Source organism: Asparagus officinalis, chromosome 10 (genome assembly GCF_001876935.1).
Source record: "Asparagus officinalis chromosome 10, Aspof.V1, whole genome shotgun sequence".
In the NCBI taxonomy this organism is placed as follows: domain Eukaryota; kingdom Viridiplantae; phylum Streptophyta; class Magnoliopsida; order Asparagales; family Asparagaceae; genus Asparagus; species Asparagus officinalis.
In genome coordinates, this window is record NC_033803.1 from 7764941 (window position 1) to 7784213 (window position 19273).

The 19273-nt window shown below is 35.7% G+C and overlaps 1 protein-coding gene across 1 annotated transcript; it reads right to left on the minus strand.

Annotated features, from left to right (window-relative positions):
- On the minus strand, positions 7727-19273 carry LOC109825064 (uncharacterized protein At2g33490-like). The gene is made up of 10 exons (XM_020391775.1): positions 19026-19273; positions 17508-17580; positions 14555-14629; positions 14050-14111; positions 13866-13934; positions 12407-12435; positions 12124-12331; positions 11794-12030; positions 9061-9953; positions 7727-8237 (listed from the first exon to the last, which is right to left on the minus strand). Exons 1-9 carry the CDS (start codon positions 19137-19139, stop codon positions 9069-9071), a joined length of 1752 nt encoding a protein of 583 aa, XP_020247364.1. The 5' UTR covers positions 19140-19273; the 3' UTR covers positions 7727-8237; positions 9061-9068.

Genomic DNA, 19273 nt, shown 5'->3' on the forward strand with positions numbered 1-19273 from the left:
ATGTTGGTTTGGTGTTTGAGAAGAATGGGAAGAATGGGCAGGATTGTATTGGTTATGTGGATTCTGATTATACGGGGAATCTTGACAAGTGTCGGTCTACTACTGGATATGTGTTTACACTAGCAGGAGCACCAGTATGTTAGAGATGTACACTTCAGTCTATGATGACTCTCTCCATTACGGAGGCAGAGTATATGTCATTGACTGAAGCTGTGAATGAAACTTTATGATTGCAGGGGTTATTGGATGACTTGGGGATTGCACAGGAGACCATCAAGGTAAATTGTAATAGCATATCAGCTATCTATTTCGTAAAGAAATAGATGTATCATGCCCGCACAAAGCACATTGATGTCAGATTCCACTTTGTTCGAGACGTCTTGGACGATGGAGATGTTAAATTGGAGAAGATTCACACAAAGGACAATCTGGCAGATATGTTGACCAAAGTTGTCACAGGGGTGAAATTTGGTCATTGTTTGGAGTTGTTGAACATTCTTTATTGTTAAGGGCTTTTTGGAGGCCATTTGGCAGAACTACAATTAGCTTGATCCCGATCAGAGGGTACGTAGGCAGCCATGATATAATGGTGCAGCTGGTTTGGTCTGTTGGCATTTGTGGTGTTCTTATGGTGTTCGTCCATAATTTGAGGTTTATCAAATGATGGACGAGGTGGAGTATTGAAGAAAAATCATACCTGGACAGGCGAGGTAGCTTGCCTGCGGGCGAGGGTCAGGCGAGGAGGCTCGCCTGCGGGCGAGGTGGTTCAAGGCAGTTTGTTCAAGGCGAGGAACTCGCCTGATGCGAGGTCGAGGAGGTGAGCTTGCCTGGAGGCAAGGAGCTTGAGCTCGCCTGTTGCTGAGGTTCGAGCTAGCCTAACGGATGATGGAGCTCGCTTGTCGCCTGCGGTGCTCACCTGGAGAGGAGCTCGCCTGTTTCGTGTGGTAGAGGCCAGCTGGAGCTCACCCATTTCTAGTCCGCGCGAGACCTATAGTTTCCTTATAAAAGGGAAACCCTATTCAGGGGTGAGCTTGAGCGTGTGGAGCGAGCACGAGCAGAGAGCGAAGCTTGGCGACGGCATGGGTTTTTCTTTTTACGATATGTTGAGCTCCCATTTGCCCAGCCCTTAAGAATTTAAGAGTTGGGTAACTGTAAAGCCCCAATTTGTCTCTGTACTTATTAATTGAGGAGAAGGGGGTTTGGTGAATTAAGAGAGAGTTTGACCGGTGATTTTAGATTAAAATCACCTGCTATTTGATTGAGAGATCTCAAGTTTGAGATCTTCTTTCTTGTTTGTAATTTCTTATGATTAATAAGAAATTATTTGTGCTGCTCCCGTGGACGTATGCAAGTTTGTCGAACCACGTAAAATTTATTATCTTGCATTTGTGATACTTGTTTTGGTTGCTGTTAGTGTTCCAATCTCGTTTGTGGTTGTGTGTTCCTCTGGTTCCGCTGCGTACAACACTTTGCTGAGGCTCTTGAGAGGAGCTAGCGCCTTGGAAAAGGTTGACGGCGATGAGAATATGGCTCTTGAGCAGCTTTGCTCAACCTAGCTAACACTAAGATTTATCCACGCGCTCTTTAAAAACAGCAGTGATCTAAGAATTACATCTTTTAGAGTTGTTCGATCGAATTCTTGTTTGCTTTCTCTCTCTTTTGGATAGTAGCTTATTGTACCCCTTTTCATTTTCTTCTTTCATGAACGAACAGTTTGATGCCATGCATTACATGTACCACAGGTTGAGACTCTGTCCTAGAATTTTATTTCACTGGAAAATCTCCTACATATTTTACATTATGATTGTGGTCCATTTATTACGGGCAGGGGTGGAGAAAGAACCAAATAATTAACAAATAGTTTTTTAATTGTTTGAGGAACTTTTCAATCATATTCGATTCAGTAATTCATTTAACATTAAACAAATAATTTAGTACTCGAATTCATAAACGTATAGAATTTAGGGAAAATTGTGTCAGGGCCCCAATTTTAAGAACCCCATGTGACTAGCACCTACAATCTTTTCCCCATGTGTTTCAGCCCCTAAAACCCCCAAAAAAATGATTTAGCCCTTATTTCCTACTAACTAAGCATAGAGAGAGAAATAAAAACAAAACAAAAAAAATCCCAAAATGCTCTTATTTCCTCCTCTCTCTCTCTTCTCTCTAGATCTAATCTCCATGGCTCCTCATTCCTCCTCTTCTCACCTCTCCTCTTCTCTCCTAACCCATCTCCTCCCTCCCCTCTCTGTCTTCCTCCTTTTCCTCTTAGACACCAACGTCCCCCTCTGCCACCACCGACTTTGGATGCAGGCTCCGGCTATATTGTCTCCTTCTTCGGTCTCGCTCTCCGCCACCATCAACCTCGAGCGCACCCTCCTTCCTCCTCTCTATTCTCTCCGGATCTAATCTCCAAGACTCATCCTTCCTCCTCTCCTCTCTCCTAACCCATCTCCTTCCTCCTCTCTCCCTCTTCCTCCTTTTTCTCTCAGACACCGACATCCCCCTCCATCACCATCGACTTTGGTTGCACGCTTCGACCATGTTGTCTCCTTCATTGGCATCGCCCTCCACCACTTTGGGTGCAAGTTTCACAATATCTTTAAGCTATCTTTTTTTTTAATTGAAATTTTGTTTGAACATTGTGAAAAGATGAAAATCTAAAGAAATGCCGGCTAAATGTGAAATTTTTTTTTAAATTTTGATGTTAAGTTAAGTTCTGTTAAGTCTAACGAGTTGGAAGTGAAGTCCAAAGATTACACGTTAAGTCTATTGGGTTGAATAATAAGTCCAATGGCTTGTATGTTAACTCGATTAAGGTAAATAATAAATCTAATGATGGAATGTTAAATGTAATGGATTATATGTTAAGTCTAAATTAGTGAATGTTATGTGTAATTTGTTACATGTTAAGTCTAATGCATTATATGTCAAGTCTAGTCGGCGTGATGTTACTTCTAATTGATTGAACATTAAGTCTATAGAGTTGAAAGTGAAGTTCAATGGCTTATATGTTAAGTCTATTGGATTGAATAATAAGTATAAAGGTGAAATGCTAAGTGTAATGGATTATATGTTAAGTCTAATTTTTTTAATATTAAGTGTAATTTGTTACATATTAAGTCTAATATGTTGTACTTTAAGTTTAGTTGGCGTGATGTTAATTCTAATTAGTTGAATGTTAAGTCTATAGAGTTGAATATTAAGTCTAATCAGTTAAATGTTGAACCTAGTTGGAAGATACTTTTTATTAAATGAAAAGCATATTATTTGCAATGAAAATAATATTAAGTCTAAACTTTCCCATGTTAATTCTAGTGAGAGGAATGTCAAGTCTAATATATTGAATGTTAATTCTAATTATAAGAGTATCAAGTCTAATATATTGAATGTTAATTCTAATTACAAGAATATCAAGTCTAATAAGGGCATTTTTAAGTCTAGTTGGAAGATTGTCAAGTCTAATATATTGGATGTTAATTCTTGTTTGTTAACTCAAATTAGTTCTATGTAAGTCTATTGGGTTGAATAATAGACCAAAGGCTTGTATGTTAAGTCTATTGGGTTGAATAATAAGTCTAAAGGTAGAATGTTAAGTGTAATGGATTATATGTTAAGTATAATTTATTAAATGTTAAGTATAATTTGTTACATGTTAAGTCTAATGCGTTGTATGTTAAGTCTAACTGGCGTGATGTTAATTATAATTGGTTGAATGTTAAGTATATAAAGTTGAGTCTATTTCTCGCCAACTAAGCACAAAGAGAGAGAAAAATAAAATTTTGTAATTAATAAGTCTAATATATTGTCAAGTCTAATATATTGAATGTTAAGTCTCGTTTGTTAACTCAAATTAGATCTATGTTAAGTCTATTGGGTTGAATAATAGATCCAAGGGATTGTATGTTAAGTCTATTGTGTTGAATAATAATTCTAAAGGTATAATGTTAAGTGTAATGGACTTAACATTTAATAAATTAGACTTAACATATAATCCATTACACTTAACATTCTACCTTTAGACTTGTTATTCAACCCAAGAGACTTAACATACAAGCTATTGGATCTATTATTCAACCTAATAGACTTAACATACAAGTTATTGGATATATTATTTAACCCAATAGACTTAACATAGAACTAATTTGAGTTAACAAACGAGACTTAACATTCAATAAGCTATCGGGTTTTTTAAAAAATTTTGTAATTTTGTTTGAACATCGTGAAAAGATGAAAATCTAAAGAAATGTCGGCTAAATGTGATTTTTTTTTTAATTTTTTGATGTTAAGTTAAGTTCAAGGTGGAATGTTAAGTCTAACGAGTTGAAAGTGAAGTCCAAGGGTTTGTACGTTAAGTCTATTTGGTTGAATAATAAGTCCAATGACTTGTATGTTAAGGGTAAATAATAAATCTAAGGATGGAATGTTAAATGTAATGGATTATATGTTAAGTCTAATTTATTGAATGTTAAGTTTAATTTGTTACATGTTAAGTCTAATGCGTTATATGTCAAGTCTAGTCGGCGTGATGTTAATTCTAATTGATTGAATCTTAATCTATAGAGTTGAAAGTGAAGTTCAATGGCTTGTATGTTAAGTCTATTGGATTGAATAATAAGTCTAAAATGTGAAATGTTAAATGTAATGGATTATATGTTAAGTTTAATTTGCTAAATATTAAGTGTAATTTACTACATATTAAGTCTAATACGTTGTACTTTAAGTTTAGTTGGAAGATATTAAGTCTAAAGGTGAATCGTTACATATTAAGTCTAATACATTCTAATTGGTTGAATGTTAAATCTATAGAGTTGAATATTTAGTCTAATCGGTTAAATGTTAAACCTAGTTGGAAGATATTTTTTATCAAATGAAAAGCATTTTATTTGTAATAAAAATAATATTAAGTCTAAACTTTCCCATGTTAATTCTAGTGAGAGGAATGTCAAGTCTAATATGTTTAATGTTAATTCTAATTACAGGAATATCAAGTCTAATAAGGGCATTTTTAAGTTTAGTCTGAAGATTGTCAAGTCTAATATATTGAATGTTAATTCTCGTTTGTTAACTCAAATTAGTTCTATGTTAAGTCTATTGGGTTGAATAATAGATCCAAGGGTTTGTATGTTAAGTCTATTAGGTTGAATAGTAAATTTAAAGGTGGAATGTTAAGTGTAATGGATTATATGTTAAGTCTAATTTATTGAATATTAAGTGTAATTTGTTACATGTTAAGTCTAATGTGTTGTATGTTAGTCTAATTAGCTTGATGTTAATTCTAATTGGTTGAATGTTAAGTCTATAGAGTTGAGTCTGTTTCTTGCCAACTAAGCACAGAGAGAGAAAAAAAAATAAAAAACCTCAAAATTCCGGCACAAAGAGAGAAAAAAAAATAAAAAACCTCAAAATGCCCTTATTAGAATTAACATCACGCTAATTAGACTTAACCTACAACGCATTAGATTTAACATGTAACAAATTACACTTAATATTCAATAAATTAGACTTACCATATAATCCATTACACTTAACATTCCACGTTTAAACTTATTATTCAACCTAATAGATTTAACATACAAGCCATTGGACTTATTATTCAACACAATAGACTTAACATCGAACCAATTTGAGTTAACAAATGAGACCTAACATTCAATAGATCAGACTTGATAATCTTCTGATTAGACTTAACATTCAACTTATTAGACTTGATATTCCTCTAATTAGACTTAACATTTAACTTATTTGACTTGACATTCCTCTAATTAGAATTAACATCACGCCAATTAGACTTAACGTACAACACATTAGACTTCATATGTAACAAATTACACTTAACATTCAATAAATTAGACTTAATATTCCACCTTTAGAGTTATTATTTAACCCAATACAGTTAACATATAAGCCCTTGGACTTATTACTTAACCCAATAGACTTAACATACAAGACATTAAACTTATTTAACCCAATACAACATGGCCGGAGCGTGCACCTCGGTGGTGGCGAAGGAGATTTGAGAGAAAAACGAGGAAGAGGGAGAGAGGAGGAAGGAGATGGATTAGGAGATAGGGGAGAGGAGAGGAGAGGAGGAAGAAGGAGCCATGGATATTAGATCTGGAGAGAAGAGAGAGGAGGAAGGAGAGTGCGCTCGAGGTTGGTGGTGGTGGAGGGCTAGGCCGAAGAAGGAGACAACATGGCCGGAGCATGCATCCAAATCGATGATGGCGAAGGGGGTGTTGGTGTTTGAGAGAAAAAGGAAGGGAGAGAAGAGGAGGGGATGGGTTAGGAGAGTGGAGGAGAGGAGAGGAGAGGAGGAAGAAGGAGCCATGGAGATTAGATTTGGCGAGAAGAGAGAGAGGATGAGGAAATAAGGGAATTTTGAGATTTTTATTTTTATTTTTAGTTCTCTTTCTATACTTAGTTGGCAGGGAATAAGGGCCGATTCACTTTTTTTTTTAGGTTTTAGGGCTAAAACACACGGGAAAAAGTTTGAAGGGACTAGTCACATAGGGTTCTTAAAATTGGGGCGTTGACACAATTTTCCCTAGAATTTAACTAGATGTATATTCGATTTGTTTGATTATCAAATATCCGTTTAAAATTTGATCGCTTCTAATTTGTATTGTTACACAAATAATGTTATACTTTCAACCTACTCATATTTTCTACCTAAGTTCTATACACTAATTATGAGAGATTTAATGAGTCTTAAATAAATTTTCTAACGAATTATTCAAATTAAATATGAATACATCATAATTATGAATAAATAATTTTAAATTACAAAATTTAATACTATTTAAAAATTAATTTTTTTAGCAAAATGAATATAATTTATCATTCAATAAATACTTTAGAATATTCAGGACTATTTATCAAAACCCTCATTTAAGCTGACACTTTCAGCTATTAGCCTCCGAAGAGTCAAATGTACACTTGTCATTTGCCACCTTATTTTGAAGCTTGACCGACTCTTCCTTCAGTGATTTCACCTCATCCACCAAACAGGAATTCTCATCAGGACTTAGACAACTTGTTTTGCTTTATTGAGGCCAATGTTGAATGTCCTCGTACGATCTCTCTCGAGAACTTCTTGATATGGAAAAACAAAAAATAGAATAAAACCTAAAAGAATAAGGGAAGTTTCTTTTCTTCGAATCCAGTTGGACTCAGAATCAAAAATAAAAATAAAGGTTTTAAGATAGACCTTGGGAAGGAATGATCCGGTAGTGGCATAGTGGCATCTCAAGCCATGTAATGCGAGATTGATCTTTCTAGAAAAGTTCTTTCAAAGGCAATCACAAAAAGCATGAACAAGTATTTGATTCAATTTGCTTGTTCAAATTTGGATAAAAAATATCTTAGTATTTGATTCAATTTGCTTCCAACCCTAATTATGGGATTTTGCAGACCCTAACACTTCTATTAATGAACTTGTTATTCCTCATCATACAAGGAAACTATAATCTGTTTTTGAGATTTAAAGCAAGGCTACGGAAGCAGATTGGAGATGTCTTAGAGATCAAAATCTTTTCATTTTCTCTTCAACTCCGATGATAGAGCTACAAAACCCAGATTCCTTGCAACCAAGGGAAATAATCCCATATCCTAGCACAGAGAAAACTTCCAATTTATTTTCCTTAATACTACTATTTACGACCTGCAAATATGATTAAAAAAAACTCCAATAAGTACATGCTGAAAAAGAAGCACTAAAAAAATATGAAGGATAGTTCTCACTTTATTTAGTATGGTAACCTGTTAAAACTTGAGAACAAACTGTGCCAAAATCATCAAACTTTAAGCTAATTACAAATTTCTTCTCTTCATCTCGTAGCAATGCAAATTACAAATTTCTTCTCTTCATCTCGTAGCAATGCAAATTACAAATTTCTTCTCATCATCTCGTAGCAATGCCCTCTTCTAAGAGCTTAAACTGAGACGTTTCTGTATCGACAATGACGAGCACACGAGAACAGAAATTATTCATATTTTATCAGAATGAGACAGAGAGCATTGTGAGTCACTGGAAACAAAATTTTTTAACTATGAAGAGATACATTATTTGGACAGGATCAGCACTTGATCTTAACCATATCAATAGACAACATAAGTGGACATTTATGGAGGGGGCGAAAAGTAAGAATGCACAGGTTTTCATGTACACCAACCAACTGAATCGCTGACACCTTGAGGGATTCTATCAGCAAGAGCAGGGCATCATCATGATAAACCTGAAATAACACCATAAATTAGCTGGAACACACAGCAAGCAAATGAAACCAGTGATGCACAAAGAATATCAAACATATTTACATATTGAATGCCCAATTTTGAACTAACTAGATATGTGAAGCAGGAATAAACTTTTGATCCCAGCAAACAACATGGATTTATACCACTAATATAACATCTACGAGTATATGTCGTCACGGTATCGTTTTCACCTCATTTCACTATAAACTTAATTATTATCATGAAAGTACCACTGCTTTAGGGACTACAATCCATCAACAGCAAACCCTTCATATCCTTTGCAACATCAAAAAGTTTCAAAGTTTTAAGAGCACTGGGTCTGATGACTTGTCATTGAGAAACTACCCTCTCTAGAATCTCCAAAGATAAGACAAATAACTTTGTGAAAGCCACTAGATGGAGTTAATCAATTCATGTCAAATTGAATCATGTTACCAGCATATGCAAAGATTCATGATCTATTTCAAGAATGAAGCAACTCTAACACTCAGAGGTATTATGGCCCAAGAAATGCACCCTCATTTCCTCTTCAGATAGTCGTCGTATCATCATCTGTGTAAACTAACTATAAGTTGAGCTTGCCATCCAACCTCCCGTCATTAGTAAGCACGCACGCAAGAATCAGCAGTAATGCACGCAAATAAAATGTTGCTGTTTTCTTTAAGAATAAAAATTGTGACCGCATCAATAAGACAAATTTAGATTACTCCAGGACACATGCAACAAAAAAAGAAAAAGTAACAATAACTTTGCTCTAGAATATGAACATGTACATAAGGAATAAATCTCGATGTTTCTCACCTTTCGGCTCAGTAGATATAACGACTTTGTTCCGAAGCTGATTGATTACTTGTGAGAGATATAGGCGTCAAAGTAGGTGAAGAACTGTCTTTATTCATGTCAGTATGATGGTCCAACAATTTAGTTGGTATTCTTTGCCCACTAGAGGGTATAGAAAAACTACGGGCCATAATTACAGGTGGGGTCGGTAGCGGCGATCCTTTCTGCAATGGAACTGTTGGCTTTTTGGTTACAGAATGAAACTCTTGAGCCCTAGGCACCAAAGGGGCTGAATGGCCAACCAAGCTCGATGGTCTCGTAGGTTTCTGAGAAATGGTTGGAGGTCTCGGAAGTTTGTGAACCTCGCTGATTCTTGGTGACAATGTAGGAGGTGATACGCTTGGCGATACTTTTGGAGATAGAGATTGCTGGAGAGAAATACGAGGAGGATTTTCACCTGCAGAAGATGTTGATTTGCTAGACCAAGTTTTGTTGGTAGTCAGTGGACCCGAGTAAGATGGCCTTTTAATCTTTTTATTAGTCTCTGAAGTACTATGAAAATCAAACTGCGATAGTGAAAACCCTTCGGCCAATGGAAGTGGTAATTTGATAAGCCCACTGTTTGTATTGCTCTCTTTGAGAATTGACTGTGCTTTAGGTATTCTGGGGGGACCTGACCGTTCATTTTTTATATCTTTCACAAGCCTATTTGGCTCCGGTGGGGAAGGTGATCTCTTTGTATCTGCTGGTGTCGGTAAAACATATGTGTTGGATTTTCTTGTTGATGAAGGTCGTATGAGATCTATTCTTTCAGATGATTCAAATTTATTAGCTAAAATTGGTGCCGATTGGCTAACAGACCTTGGCCTCCTTGTGAAAGACGCAAAATCTATCTGACTTCTGTCTAAACCTTCCTGAAAAAACAAAACAGATGGTGAACATAAATGATCTCTAAAAAGTAACAGATGGTGAACAGTGCTGCATAGTTTTCTACGATGAAAAATAACTAATCTCTACATGTCTACAATGTAGTAGTAGTTTTGAATTGTGAAGTGATAAAGGTACATCACAGTTTTCCTCCACCAGTAAAAACTGTTTAGCAATGGTTCTAGACAATTTACATGATATGTATATATATAGATTCCCAAAATATAGTTTTTATGTGGCCTCCCCACAGTTATGCCAAATTGTCAGTATTTTATCCTTAATATCTTTAAATTACCGTCTCTAGGAACTGCATACAACTTTTATTCAGAGCTGAAGCTATGATTAGGGCGTTCCATTACATGTCTCTTGCATGATAACTTGCATATTAATTATAACTATCCATGCAACTTAGGTCATAGGTCATAACTACACCTTTTATTCATGTACGTACGAGTACCTGTATTCGTATCCATGCAACTTAGGTCATAGGTCATAACTACACCTTTTATGCTTAGGCTGTATCAGGTTCCCTTTTCAGTAAAATCTCAAAAATATCACATACTTCGTACAAATACCATTCATAAGATTCCTGAACAAAAGTTGTAAAGGCCTTGTACTTCAGAAATAATTTTAGGAGAACTGAAATCATACCAGACAATGTAAATTGTAATCAGTGTTAACAAAATGCTGTCATATAATCAGATGGACAAGCATAAAAATTAGATATAATCATTATACCAATGTAGAATGAAACCGCTCATGAAAAAAGAATTGGTGCTCTTTCATTTGGTTGAAAGGGATTAAATGATATATTTTTCCTCCAGCTCTATGTCTACATACTTTTGTGCCACTATTTACTATTATTAGAATTGAAGTAGTTAATGTTCTCGAAGTTATTTTAGGACTGGTTGACCAGTTTCATGTTCTTTTTAGTGCTAGGCTGCTATTCAGCATTATTTAGTAAATTGTACATATCACCTAACTCTGAATTCTCTAAATACACATTTTTCTAATAGTTTTATCTTCTAGTAAACAGAAATTAAACAGTTAAGTGCTCTGGCTGATGATAATTAATGCCTACAGTATAACCTCATGCTTGTGTCATGGACTAATACCTATTAAAAATTTATAGTTAACAAATATCTATTTTCCTCCTTTCAAGTACTTTCACTCTTGCTCCTCTAGCAAACCCTCTGGTAAGTTAAAAAACCCAGAAAACTTGATCTTTTTTATGCCATGTATTGTCATTGCAAAACATTCAGGGCGTCCCATTTTCTGATGACCAATCGCAAATACCACGAGAATTTATCTTTGTTCAGAAAAAAAAATTACACCCTACTCTCATAAGATTTTTTTTTTGGGGGTGGGGGGGGGCTGTTACGATCGGTTGCTTGCTGACCGTTACAACTGGTAAAATTTTAAAGCAAATATAAAAGGAAAAAAAAAGGATGCATTAAATAATTTGAATGATAAAGGCTCTTCTAAAAAATGTGGTGTGACTGTATTAGCCAACAGCTAGCCAATGGTTACATGTTACAGTCATGCAGCAGCCAGGTGGATGTTCTCTTCCACACTAATCTGTTACCAAAAATATTTCAAATGATAACAAGTGGCTTAATTTGAAAACTTCACTAAATATTTAACTTAAACTGGATTATAATATCCATCTTCTTGCTTTTGACAAAATCCTAGAAACACGATTACAGTCAGGACAAACAAACACCCATATTTTAAAGTTAAACTGCAAAAGAGTAGGACATTAAGTAGAAATACCAGAATTAATCAAAGAAAGTAACTAGTAAACAAAAGGAACACAGAATTTATTACCTCCATCGAGTTTCTGGATAAGGAGACAACGTCTTGACCTTGGTCATTTGCTCCGTAATCAAAACTCAATTCCCCGTCAGCATTGCCATCATAATCATCACTATTGTCATTGTCATCCTCTGTGTAATCATCTTCAAGTCCACTGAACTGATAATCAATATGTCGTTGTTCAGCAACCACTTTGACGTGCGGCTCAACCAACTCAAGTGACTTGACTCCTTTCCGAAAGAAATTTAACTGATCCCACACAGGGAAAAAGTGAAATATTACGTAAGTTCCTGCTTCGATAGATAAAAAGATATGCTTCGAAACTATTAGTTAAGAACCCACCTGTGCAGCATGATGCCGAGCAGCCTGTGTCAAAAGACTGTGAGATTGCCCTTGCTTTAACGATTTTAAGCGAAAGACAAACAAATTTGCCTCCTCCTCATAATCTTCTTTAGCTTCTTGCAATTGCTGTAACGAAAAGCTTTCGCCTTTGGAACTTCTTGACTTTCCCTTTTCATTCTGTGCCGCCAATATGTATTTATACACATCTCTGATATAAAAGACTAAATGAGAAGAGGGGACTTCTATGGCCAAAAAAATATGAACAATCATACTAATATCTTACCGTTTATCATCACACTGACGTTTCATCTCCTGCATTGGGGGAAATTTCATATTAAAATATTAAAAGAACACCATTTTCTTCTGCTTTTTCATTAACAGAATTGTTTATTATCTCTAGAAAGAATAACAAAGAAAATTTTCCCTGTACATTCAGTTAGTAAACAGAAAAGAAAAATCCAAGAAAAATCTTAGAATTGAAACCATTATGATGTCAGCAATTAGCAAAAAGATATGAACAAAACTTCCATCGGTCAGAACATAATGCAGTAAACCTAAAAGCTCTACCAATTTTATCAACATCCCAGACTTTTTTATTTATCTTAGAACTGGAGGCTGGATTCAGAAAGAAGCTTGCCAGGACAAGGTTGCCAATAGAAGTGAGATTGATATGAAAGGAAATTCAAATTCAAACCAGAAATATGATTAAAAAAATTAAAGGTATTGATGGAAATCAGACTTCAAATATGAAAACTTCTAGCCTAGTTAACCTAATTGTATCACTTGTTAGGGTCTGAAAAAAATAAAATGGTAGGCCCATGGGTTGGGCCTGAAATTGGACAGCATGCACAATTGCACAGATCATGGAGTTGGATCCAGATCACAGATATGAAATACAACAAACATTAGACTCTCTCTCTCTTTTCAACCTTACAGATCTATGAAGTGTGAATCTTCAAGCAGCTACCTGGCATAATTTTTGGTCTTAAACTGTTTAATCACTTTCAGACAGTTGTAAGTTGTAACCAAGGTTAAAGAAAGCGCTAGGCGGGCTAGGCGTTGGACCCGATGCCTAGAGCCGAGGCGCCTAGGTGAAATCCTAGGCGGGGACTAGGCGTTGTCCTACTTTTTAGTTTTTAATTATAATTGCTGATAGTAAATGCCAATGTTATAGAAAGTTTAGGCGTTGGACTGGCACCTAGACATATTTCTTAAGTGGTGGTGGAGGAGGTTTTGATGAAGGCCGGGAGAGATTGAGGAGGTGTTCATAGTTGGAGTTTAGAGGACGTAGTGGCTGCAATAGAGGAAATCAAGATCAATGTCTAAAGGGTGTAGTCCATGTAAGCAAACAATGCTCCCATAGGCGCTTCTAAAACCTAGGTGGGCAGGCGCTTCTAAAACCTAGGTGGGCAACCTAGGTACCACCTAGAAGCTAGGCGCTAGGTATTCAACATGCTTATATTAGAAGAGAGCACTAGATCTCTGATAAGTTCTGTTTTAGATTAAAAATACGGTACAGGCCTACAAATATTTCCATAACAATGAGCATAATTTAGGCTGACCATGGCAACCAACTTAATCATATAAAAATGTGTAGCATATTCATTTGGTATGCAGCAAGTCACACATGCAATAACAATGTTACTCTATTGCTAAGCAGAAAATTCTACATTCATTTCAAAAAGTCACAAAAATAAGTGATGTCTGAGTTCCTAGAGAAAAAGATCAAATCGCGAACAAACCTCCACAGTTTGGAGCTCCTTTAGAAGAGACTCTGATGGAGTTGTAATAGTTTGGATGATATGCACCCTCTGAGAAATGGAAAATATTGAAATTATCGCACTGCTGATATTTCAGAACTCTTTTGAAGATCAAAATGACAAGCGTACAAGGTATGATATGTCTAGAACTAGAGATGGAACTCACATAACTATCAACAAGTTTCTGAAGTTCAAACTGCACTTTCCCCATCATCAACAAAACCCTACCTGCATGCTCAATGAAACTTAATGATTAAGGGCATTCACAATCAACATAAGATACACATAGGTGAAATAAGTACTTACTCGGTAGTTGAAAAGGCACTTCCAACATTTTTCAATATAGATTTTCTTAAGAGAAAATATGATCTTTATCATTAAGAAGGCTCCTAGGGATATTCTGGTGAAAATACGCTAGCAAACCAAAGAAGAAATCGCAAGTGCTAATATAAATTCAACTAAAATTAAATTGACAAAATATTTGCAGAGAGGCCCATCCAAAAAGTACCCTTGGAACAGTACTGTTACTGTCTAAATATATCGTCTCATTCTACAGTCAGTGTTGCATCAACTTATAGCAACCTAGTCTTTTTTTTTCTTTTTTTTCAATTTTCTCCTTTTTTGACTTAGAATTCACGTATGACAGGAAAATACTGCACAGAAATACTCACCACTTTCCTCATCATCATTCAGTGCAGTTTTCTCAAGTAGACAAGTACCCATTTCCCGAAGGGCTTCTGAGAACTCTGCAAGAACATATGGGTCTGAGAGGATCACACAAGGAAAAGCATAATGAAACACTTGCAACATTTACTTCACATGATAATGAAAAGGAAGGACCTCAATACCCCGTTAAATACCAAATCAAAATGTAATATACAAAATACTGGTTTGATTTTTACGGAAAGCTGATGACTGATGGACGGCAATAAAAAGTCCTAATTTACGTGTTTGTGTGAGAAAGAAGGATCTGTCCCTGATAATTCAGAATCATTGCCATAGGCTTAATGCACTATCATGCTCACGAAGAATCTCTGTTTTTCAAACTTTCCTATCAGGTCAACGTAATCTCTGATGAATGAACAGTCATTTCGTTTAGTATAGCAACCCTCTAAAAATGGACCAAATTTATCGAGAATAATACATTCCTACAAAATTTAGCAGGTATTGGATTGTGAATGCCAAAATACGCAGTGGCATTGAATAAAAGTGACTATGTGAATGCCAAAATAGCAGTACTGAATAAAAATGACTATCATTGATTCATTGGACATGGTCGATTGTATGAAGCCTAACCGATCATAAACCGCAAGATATATCATTTAAGCAAGGAAATATATACTCTATTGTTGAAAACCAACTGTTAACCAATGTTTGTAAAAGCTTTTTCGTAACTCGCGCATCGGAACTTTTTGAAGGCTAAATGCTTCGAAGCTCAAGAGAGAAACTATTTATCCCTTGAAGCTTACGCCTCATCGCTTAGCATAACTGAAGTGTGCGCTTCGCCCGTCATAAGATGCTTCTCTTTTGAAGTGCATGCTTCAAACAAGATAGGAGGTATAAAAGGATTTTTTTATTAGCATTCAAATGCTGCTATGTATCTTCAATCTGACAATGTGTAAATAAGATATACATGTTATGCAGGTAGCTTAGTTTATTATGACCTATGTTACATGGGTACTTCTATCATGAAGCCGTACCCATACCCGACACGTACCGGACACTTCCCAGTACCCAAACTTCATGGACACTCCTTGAATGTATGCATACATTTACCCAGACATGTATTCAATTATACGATATATGTTTTAATTTAAAACACTTGGCATACACTTCTTGGACATATATCCTACTCTTCATGCCCATTTTTTTTAAACTCGTTAGAGAAGGGTCTGGTTGTTTCAGCCTATATTCAAGTTAAAAAACGATGATTTAAAGAGTGGTTTAAGTGTCTAGTTAAAAAACCAACAGTTTCCAATTTATAACAATCAACATAATAAAAAAACTTAACAATATAATAGGAAATTAAGAAATAGCACATGAACTAAATAATAATAATGATCTCATGTACATTATTAATTTCGATATACATATGTAGTCGTATCCTTGTACCCTACATTTCATAAATTTACGTGTCCCGTACCTATACCCACACCCGTACCGGTAAGTGTAACTGTACCCGTTTTTATGCAATTTAGATTATGACTTACGCCTATACTTCACATACTTAATTCTTATTTGATAATCACGACATGAATGTATCACTTGTAAACTATTATATCACTATATATTATATGTTCATACTTTTTACAGACTTTAGAACTAAAATACTTAACGGATGAGTCGTACGCCTCACGCTTTGAAGTTTATGCTTTACTTCATTACAAGGTCTAACATTTCTCCTTGCGCTTCTGCTTTTTTAAACACTGCTGTTAACTTTTATACAACTTATGGAAAATTTTGTCCAGCCCCCTAGGCTAGAAAAAAAGCGTTATCCCCCACAGCGACCCAACCCCCCCCCCCCACCACAACACACACACACCACACAGCAGCACACAAAACTTAGCTTCCACATCACCCCACAGTGAATTCCCCTCCGGGCCTCCACCAATTTTTTAAAATATCACTAAAGTACCACTGGCCACGTCATTACCCTCAATTCTCAGACAACAACCCTCTCATCCTCTTCTCCTCCTTGCTTAATCACTACATCTCCCACGTAGCCTCCAACATCTCATCTGCCTCCCTAGAGGCCTCGCCACCGCCACACTCAGGCGGTGGTGAACTATCTCCAAGGACAAAAGAAATCCTGCAGGGACTTCCCCGAAATGCTTCCCCTGAAATGCTTTCATTGACATTAATTGATGATGATATGATGCCGAGACTAGCATCGTTGCATTGATTTGTGATTTGATAATGATGCAGGGACTGACACTCTATAATCCCCCCAAAATTTGTCTTCTTTTAAAAGTGATATCATAATGATGCAGGGACTGACACTCTAGAATTCCCCCAAGTTTTGTATTCTTTTATACCTACATTTGTATCTCGTTCACTAGGATGGAACTTGTTACCCTTGAGACTCTGAATTTTTCAGATTGCCTTAAGCAAATCCCACACACAACAAACATTTAGAAAGATGACAAAACTAGATTTATCATTTGATTGTACCATTCTGAACTGTAAAATATATGTTAGTGAAAGTTTCACATAGATTTGATTGGCATGCATATATAGAGCATATTGAAATTGTATAAAATTGACACAAAAGAAACCAATAGATATCTTTTGGCAAAATTCATTATCTAAGGCTCCTCCCATCAAAATGAGGTTGTTTGTGCATCCCAAATCCATACAATGTTACTTTTAGGTAAAATTTTAAAGCAAACTGTGAGTACTCAAAAAGTTACAAGACCACAGGTTATTGACAGAGTATACTCAAAATGAAATTAGTAAACCTCAAGCAAGGAAAAAATCATGGCATTAAAAATTCATACCAGCTGCTACTTAATGAATAATTTATTTCGGAACGATTCTTATGCAATCTTTTAACATCCCCTTGAGATTTATCAGTTTACAGAGACTCAATCCCTGAAAGCATTCAAATTCAAAAGTATGAAATACCATATGCACTATTTGCAGTAGCTGCTGCTGCAGAAAGTAGGTTGTCATAGCAATCCTTCATGTCTGACATGTCCTGCAAAAACAATAAATGCAAATTTCAAACTGGGCATCATTCAGAAAAGTTAAAAGTCATAAGTATTCTATTTAAGTTTGTCTTCTTAGCTACCCAAGTATGTTTATACACGATTTGTTTTTTTCAGTTAGTCTCATTACTAAAACTTTATTGTTAATAATTTGACTCAGACCATTCCACGACACACGCAACATGATTTGGACATCTATAACAAAATAAATTTTCTATTATAGGAATATATAGATATCAAATAACATTTCAGGAACCTCTACATTTGTAATAAAAATCATTTGCCCACTTATCCACTTTAAGTTCAAATACAACCATCAAAGGAAGAATATGAAAAAACAGCCTTTTTCAGAAGTGGCTTTTGAACTCTCAGTCAAAATATACAAAATAAACAAAAATAAGCAAAGCTTGAGAAACTATAATGTGAGTAATGATAAATAAAGACATGATGAATAACCTATATTCCATGAGGTCCAATGCCCTACGGCTATTTGAAAAGTTTGCACCGAAAATCGAGAACAAACTTTAGAAGATATTTGCATATCAGATGAGGCTTACATGTATCAACAACCAAGTTTCCATACCAAGTTTGAAGATTCAGCATTGAATTTTGTCAGCCAAAATTGTAAATTCTTCTTGACCCATCATCCAAATTTACCATGGGATTGATGTATGTGTGCTAAGGCTCTTGTTTTGACCTTGGTAACAATGTATGATATAATGAATATCACATCAATGAATATCACATCATACATTAGTAAAGTGCAGTTCGACCAGCATCAAATCTTTTACTGCATTTAACTGCTTATTTTCTGCATTTCTAAATATAATTATCACACCCCCATCTCGTTTAAACGAGGTTATCTATGCAACATTTCAGATCTCGATCAGGCTTTATGGAAGAATTTGGTTTACCAAGGCAACATGGTAGCAAACATTTCGAGTAGTCCCAATTCCTACCTGAGGAAATATAGCATAAAGTGCGGACAAACGTAGAACCTAGCAGGGCAACTGGCAAGCAGGAAACTTTATGCTCATAAGAATGAGAACCCAAATCCCTAAAAACTAGTTGTTAGAGGGAGACAGCCCAAATCCCCGTAAACCAATCCACAACTGGCTGAATTTGGCCAATGTGGGACTAAATCGTCTCTAACAAAGTTCTTCACAACGACACCAAAGGCAGTAGGAAGAAACAAAGAAAGCATAGAAATATTCTAGGCCAGTATTCAGCAGAATTAACTACTGAAAGGGGACAAAACCTGAATTTTGACTACAATCAAATAATTATAATCAAAATTGATTCGTTCTTCGCACGTCAATTGCCCTAATTTTGAGAAATTTTGGAAAAAAAAATTCAGATTCAAAGCAATCGATTCTCTCTCATGCACTAAAACTAACAACTACTAGATCCTCGAAATTCGAATCGAAGAGAGTACCTCTGATGCTTGGATGAGCTCGTCGATGTGAGCTGGGGCTCGATTCCCTCTCCTCTCTCTGGGGTCGTTCTTATTGAGAGCGAATCCCCTAAGCTTCTTCAGAGAAGACTTCATCTTTCTCTCTCCTCTCTCCTCTCTCCTCTCTCGCTCTTGATCGTGTGAAACCCTAGAATTGCATGAGGACTGAGCTCGAGCTCTTTTTTTTTTGTTTTTTTGTTTCCTCCTCCTTTCGTGTTCCTTTTTCAGTA